The sequence below is a fragment of the Palaemon carinicauda genome, chromosome 36 (assembly GCF_036898095.1).
Source record: "Palaemon carinicauda isolate YSFRI2023 chromosome 36, ASM3689809v2, whole genome shotgun sequence".
NCBI classification, from domain to species: Eukaryota; Metazoa; Arthropoda; class Malacostraca; order Decapoda; family Palaemonidae; genus Palaemon; species Palaemon carinicauda.
The window spans coordinates 55,249,273-55,256,414 of record NC_090760.1 but is presented as its reverse complement, the minus strand read 5'-3'; the positions used below and the strand labels follow the sequence as shown (position 1 = coordinate 55,256,414).

General features: G+C 35.2%; 1 protein-coding gene and 1 long non-coding RNA gene across 2 annotated transcripts in view; both read left to right on the top strand.

Moving 5' to 3' along the window:
• Window positions 1-288: 288 nt before the first annotated feature.
• Window positions 289-1,228, top strand: LOC137628435 (uncharacterized). The gene is made up of 2 exons (XR_011041366.1): window positions 289-704; window positions 1,077-1,228. It is a non-coding gene; the product is annotated as an uncharacterized lncRNA (long non-coding RNA).
• A 293-nt stretch (window positions 1,229-1,521) lies between these two features.
• The window catches only part of LOC137628640 (uncharacterized), a 5,640-nt gene continuing 19 nt past the window's right edge, over window positions 1,522-7,142 (top strand). Inside the window, exon 1 of the mRNA XM_068359793.1 lies at window positions 1,522-7,142. This exon is cut by the window's right edge and continues 19 nt beyond it. Within this exon, the coding sequence (XP_068215894.1) occupies window positions 1,522-7,142 (5,621 nt within the window).

Genomic DNA, 7,142 nt, shown 5'->3' with positions numbered 1-7,142 from the left:
TGTATATATATATATATATATATATATATATATATATATATATATATATATACACACACACACACACACATATATATATACATATATATATATATATATATATATATATATATATATATATATATATATATATATATATATATATATATATATATATATATATATGTATATATATACATATGTATATACTGTACACACACACACACACACATATATTGTAGAAAAATATGTATTTTTCTTTTAATTTTACTAGATATTAAAGAAAAAAAATATACATTATCACTACGGCATCAGTATTAAAGTACTTTACCTCTGTAATTACTTAATTAGTCAATTCTAAAGTTGACGTAAATTTTATAAATAGCTTTTCTCGCCTAATTCTTTTAAATGGTTACTGCCGTAAACAAACCACCAATTTTAATGCGGAAAATGTTTTCTTGGTTTACTGAGTGACGGAGAACCGGATAGTACCTGTCAAGAAGAGTATCTGTCAAGAACTTGAACAGCAGCAGTCGACTGTAGAAGTTCCAGTCATACTTACAGTGGATTAATCTTTGAAGTTATTTAGTGAACTATGGATCTTATTATTTGCATCACGATCATGTGTCGCACAAATATGGAATAATTCTTTCAAAATACCATTGGACCCGGACCTGCCAAAGGAGAACCCGCTTACCTATCTCCTAAATTACACTATAAACAAGGTAAGAGAAAAGCTATTTTTTCTTTGTTTTAAACTGTCCAGATCTTGATTTTTATTCCTGCAGCTTTAATCGATGCTTGTGTGATAAGTGTTATTACTTATATTTACCCAAATTATACGTACCTTACCTATACTTACATTACATACTTATTTATACTTATAGTTACTTTGTTTGTATTTCATTAATCAATTTACTATTTAAGTGTATTGAATTCTGATTGATCTTATTATTATTTTGACGGTTTGTTTACTGGGATAGAAATATACTTTACATTTTACTTGTTTATTTTTGGGCTGTTATTTCATTGGGGTAGTTGTGTCCGATTCTGTTCATACCTGAAATCTTAAGATTTCCTTTTGTTCACTATTTCAGATGTGTGTATACTTTCGGATTCATTTCATTGGCCTCCGGATGATGCAGCCCAAGTACTCACTTTCTATCCTTATGGTTCACGTCAATTGTTTGTCATTCAGAAGTTTATTTTTGGTTCGAGTATATACATTACAATTAAATTCATTGTAACTTATACTTTATTATTTACTATACCCTATATTAACTTATAAATTTAATGAGTTACCTTATCATTAAATCTGTATAAAAACCTAATTTTTATACATGGCGACCGTGACAGGATCTGGAAGTTGAGTGGGTGGCTGTGTTTCCCGGAGGTAGGTTTAGGGTCCATGGCGATAATTTACATAAAAATTACTTTAAGTTACTTTTTGTGATTACTGTTTATACACTTCTGCTTGTATTAGTACTGCAAGTTATTGTTTTACTCTGGTCTGTTGTTATTGTTACTTATATATTAGTCAAGATGACTGAACTAAAGAGATTAATAACTTCTCGGAAGTTTGTAAGAAAGTCTGTTACGGAGTCGTTTAATCAACGTGATCAGTTCATCTTACTTGAAGCTTCAGATAAGCTAGCACTTGAGTCTAAGTTGACTGACAACATGGCACGTTTGAAGGATTTGGATCTTCAAATACAGGGTATTAAATGGAGTTCTGAAGAAAACGAAAGTGAACTAATGGAAGAATTGGAGGCCTCTGAAAATTATCAAGACAAACTACGTTCGTCTTTATTTAAGCTCCAATTGCCTGTACCGACTACACCATCACCCCTAACTCCAGCTCTTCCCCTTTTGAAGAGACCAACGGCTCCTTTACCTCGATACTCTGGTCAAGAGAACGAAGACCTAACTAAATTTCTATCTCAGTTTGAGGCAGTTATCAACAGGTATGAATACTCTGACTACGAAAAGCTTTTACTCCTAAAGCAGCAGATAACTGGAAGAGCCTTGGTTTTGATAGATTCCTTGGAGTCTCATAACCAAGGATATAGTAAAGCAAAGGAGCTCTTAGAAAAGGCACTTGCTTCTCCAGACGTTCAGAAATTCAGCACCATCAAGCAGCTATCTGAGCTAAACTTGGACAAATGTGATGACCCATTTGAATATGTATCCAAAGTTAAAGGTATAATAGAGAATGTCCGTAAGTTGAATGTTACTATTGATTATATTTTGCAATACTTTGTGTGGACAGGTCTGAATGAAAAGTTCAGGGATTTACTGATAAATATTACTAACCATACATGGCCTTCAATTGAAGAGATTAGTGATAATTTCTTCACTGCCTGCACAAGATACAGTCACCATAAGAAGAAAGTGAAAGTAACAGATCATTCTGTGGATATGGCAATAAATGTGAACTTCACACCAGAGGGAACTAGTGGAGCTACTGCAAAATGTTATCCATGCTCCTTGTGTAGCACAGTCCAAGAAAAGGCTAGCCATAACATCAGAGATTGTACGAACTTTACTTCTCCTGTTTCCAAAGTCGAGAAATTGAAGAGTATCGATGGATGTACTAGATGTGGCCTGACATCACATTCTACTGAAAAGTGCAGATACAAATTTAGATATCGGTGTGCAAATTGCAAAGGTTTTCATTGGAATTACTTGTGCACTCATCCAGGGGAAAATCAATCCAATGACATGGGTAAGAAGAATCTGGACCTTAACAAGAAAAAGTTCCATGAAAAAAACAAGGACAAGAAAGACCCAAAGGCTAAAAATCCTATGGAAAGATCCCAGAATAACATTACTACTATTACAGAGGCTTTGAATAACTCAAGTGAGGGAGATACGATTCTTCCAACCTTCACGTGTAACATAAGTGGATCCAATGTGCGTTGTATGAAAGACAGTGGATGTCAATCCAATTTTATATCTGAAGAGTTGGCCAGCAAATTGAATCTACCCGTCATACGAGAGAGGATTAAACTTACTGTGAATGGTATCAATGTCCCTAGAAGTTATGACACCAAAATTGTTGAGGTGGAAATGAAATTTGACAGGGATTCAAGAGTCATTTATGCATTGTGCCTTCCAAATATAAATATTACTTTGAATCTTCCCAAGTTGAACAGAGTTGTGAATGGATTTCTGTCAAAAGGATATAAATTGGCAGATACAAGACTTTTGGATGGTTCAGAAGATATTTCTGATATTCAGCTTATTTTGGGATCAAAATCCAGCTATTGCATACCTGAGACTGAAATTGTATTCGGAGAGAAATCTATATATTCAAGAACTCCTCATGGTGTAGTTTTAAAGGGAGCAACCGAGACTATTTTACATGATCTGCCTTATTTACCATATGCCCCTGAAGTCTCTTCGTCTTCCTACATTTCGATAACTAATAGAACCCCAGACTACCTGCCTTCAGAAGAAGCTAAGTTTTATCAAACCTCTAATATAGATTTTGGTAAAATCGAGATTAGAAATGAATCATTTGTTTTGGAAGGAGAGGATGATGAAGTCAGTGGGTTAGTTGATATTGAAAAGGATGTACTTGATTCTGTTTGTGACGAAGCATTGGATAGAGAGACTTCAATATACTCTGAAACTGTTGAAATCCATACTCAGTTGGTCAATTACGTTTTAGAGAAAACTGCAAGGAATAGTGAAGGGAGGCTGGTAATGCCATTACTCTGGAACCCTAGAGTTTCTCACCTTTTGGGACATAACTTCAATATATCAGAGAAAATACTGTCAGGCTTGCAAAGAAAATTTCAAGGAAATTTAGATGATACACTGAAGCAGATAAATATGGTATTTAAAGAGCAAGCAGATGCTGGTATAATTGAGAGAATTGAAAATCTTGATAAATTCAATAAGGAGCATCCAGAGTCCAGTTTCATGCCTTTTATGGGCATTTTTAAGCCTGATCGTGAGACCACAAAATGTAGGGTTGTGTTCCTATCCAATTTGAGTGACAAAGGAAGTATGAATCACAATCAAACTATGCATGCAGGTCCCACATTAAATCAGAAACTCTCCACTTCCATTATCAATTTGAGGTTCGGAAGCAAATTATGTTGCTTTGATATAAAGAAGGCATTCAACAATATAGGTCTTGAGGAAGTCGACCAAAATCGCCTTTGTTTTTTATGGTTTAGAAATCTTGAAGATGGAGATTTTTCAATTATTGGCTATAAGAATAGTAGACTTCCTTTTGGACTTAAATGTTCACCTGCATTATTAATGTTTGGGTTATACAAGATATTGATACTGGATTCTACCAATGATTCTTTTCAATTGATGAAACTCAAGAGAACCATTTATCAGTTGTCTTATATGGACAACTGTGCATATACGGCAGAAACGTCTGAGTGTTTGTTGTGGATGTATACAATGTTGGAGGATATTTTCAGTCCTTATAAGTTTTCACTTCAGCAGTTATTATCAAATGACATGTCATTACAGAAAAAAATTGACAAAATTCAGGAAACAGAGGCTCCGACAAAAAGTAAACTGCTGGGACTTGAGTGGGATCGAATGAGTGATACCTTGTCTACAAAACCCATACAACTGGATATAAATTCATCAACAAAAAGACAAGTTTTATCTACTATAGCTTCACAGTTCGATCTTCTTAATTTCAATGGACCTATACTGAATCGAGCCATATTGTTTCTACACAGATTGCAGCGTAGACCAGAACTAGATTGGGATGAAAAGCTTACTGCTCCTTTGATCAATGAATGGAAGAATATCTGCAAGCAGGCCAATTCTGCACCTTCTGTAGATTTTCCACGGAATTTTGGTGCTCGTACTGACAAATATAAATTGGTTGGGTTTGCTGATAGTAGTAAGGTTCTGTTTGGCGCTGCAGTGTATCTGTATAACAAAAATACAAATAAGATCTACTTTATTTTAGCAAGAAATAAACTGGTGAGTAAACAATTGGAGTCAAAATCCATACCAAGCTTGGAATTACAAGCTCTTGCTTTAACTGTAGAAACTGTAAAGGATTTGAAGAATGAACTTTCAGGATTTGGTTGCATTGATCCTATTGAGATAGTTGGATGCGAGGTCTACTCTGACAGTTTGGTGGTACTGACCTGGCTGCAGTCTTACGCCTTGAAACTTGACAAACTACACAAAAAGCAACCCTTTATACTCGATAGGTTAGAGTATATCAATAAGATGTGTGAGGATTCATGTATGAGATTTTCTTTTGTATCTGGAGAAGATAATCCAGCAGACTGCATCACCAGACCTTTATCCTTTAGGCAGCTAATAAAAACTAACTATATAACTGGTCCTAAGTTCATTACAGAGAGCAAAAGCAATGTGATCTGTAGTGACAGCACATTGTCTTTCATCATACCTGGATTATTTGAATCAAAACGAGTGCAGAAAGTGGAGACAAATTGTGGTAGTGCTTGTTCACCTCATGTGGGCTCGGAACATCTTTTCCCTTTTAACAGGGTTTCTAGTTTTGAGAAGGCTGTGAGAGTGCATGCGGTGGTGCTCAGGTTCTGCAGCATTTTGAAATCTAAGTTTAAAAGTAAAAATCCAGCTCTAGATCATTTTGAAGTTGAAGATGAAGGTTTTAACTTTTATGATGAAGCTTGTAGGCAGATTATAATCAGGGATCAACATGTTCACTTCCCAGATGTCTTTGATTATTTTCACTCAAAACAGAAGCAGTTGAAGAATCTGCCTAACATTGTTGCACAGTTGAACTTGTTTCTTGATTCGGATGGCATGGTGAGGGTAAAAAGTAAATGCCGAAGATTGAAGGAAGTCCAACATCTTAACAAATTCAACTATCCTTTACTACTATCGAAGGACAGTATGTTGGTTCCTCTGATTATAAGGGAATTGCACGTGAAGCTCTCACATGCTGGTTGTTATCCTTTGTTGGCGGAACTTAGAAGAAACTTTTGGATTACCCATATATACTCGGCTGTGAAGAAAGTTCTGTCAAACTGCATTACTTGTAAGAGATTAAATGAGAGGGTAATCAAATTAAATCAAAGTCATTACCCAGAGTTCAGGATTAATCCTGAAAACATACCGTACAGACAGATTTTCATTGATCATATGGGTCCATTTAAAATAAAGAATGATCAAGGAAATACTGTCAAGGTATGGCTGTTATGTATTACGTGTCTGTGGTCCCGGGCTATTAACTTGAAAATTTGTATGGATTTAACTTCAGAGGAATTTATTAGAGCATTACAACTTCATACATATGAATTTGGTATTCCTTCCTTATGTCTGTCTGATTTGGGATCGCAATTCGTTGCTGGTGCAAATCAGATCTCTAGTTTCTTGAGCGATTACGAGACAAATGCATATTTACAGGAACATGGAATTAAATCCTTTAAATTTGAGCAATATTACAAAGGATGTAATCAACTCGGCTCGTTAGTAGAGTCTTGTGTGAAACTAACCAAGCGCTTATTATTTGGAGCAATGCGCAATAATATTCTTCCCCTTCGGGATTTTGATTTTATTGTTCACAAAACTAAACATTTGGTGAACAGAAGGCCAATTTCATTTAAAGAGTCTCTTAGGGACTCTTCAGGAGAGAGCATTCCAGAAATCATTACCCCAGAGATGTTGATTCATGGCAGAGAATTGGTTTCCATCAATATAATCCCTCAACTACAAGGCCCAACAGATGCCGATCCAGAATTCAATGCAGATCAGATTCCTTCATCATTACTGAAACTGCAAAATGTACGACATAATCTTATTAAAATATACAATGAAGAATTTGTTGGGAATCTGATATATCAAGCCGTAAATAAAAAAGACCGATACAAGCCCGTTCAACATAAAGAACTTAAAGTTGGAGATATAGTACTTTTGAAGGAACCCTTAGCTAAACCCTGTAATTATCCAATGGGACGCATTAAGGAAATTGTAAAAAATATAAACAATGAAGTTACGGCTGTGAAAGTCTTTAAAGGGAAAACTGGAGAAATATTAAAACGGCACTCTAGTTCTATAATTCCTCTTTTGTCAGTCCCAAGCGATGATGAGAAGCAAGGTGTACCAGACACTAAGAATGTTCATATTGTATCATCACGTCCTAAAAGAAAAGCAGCTATACAGGGGGCTGCCAAAATTCACAAAAT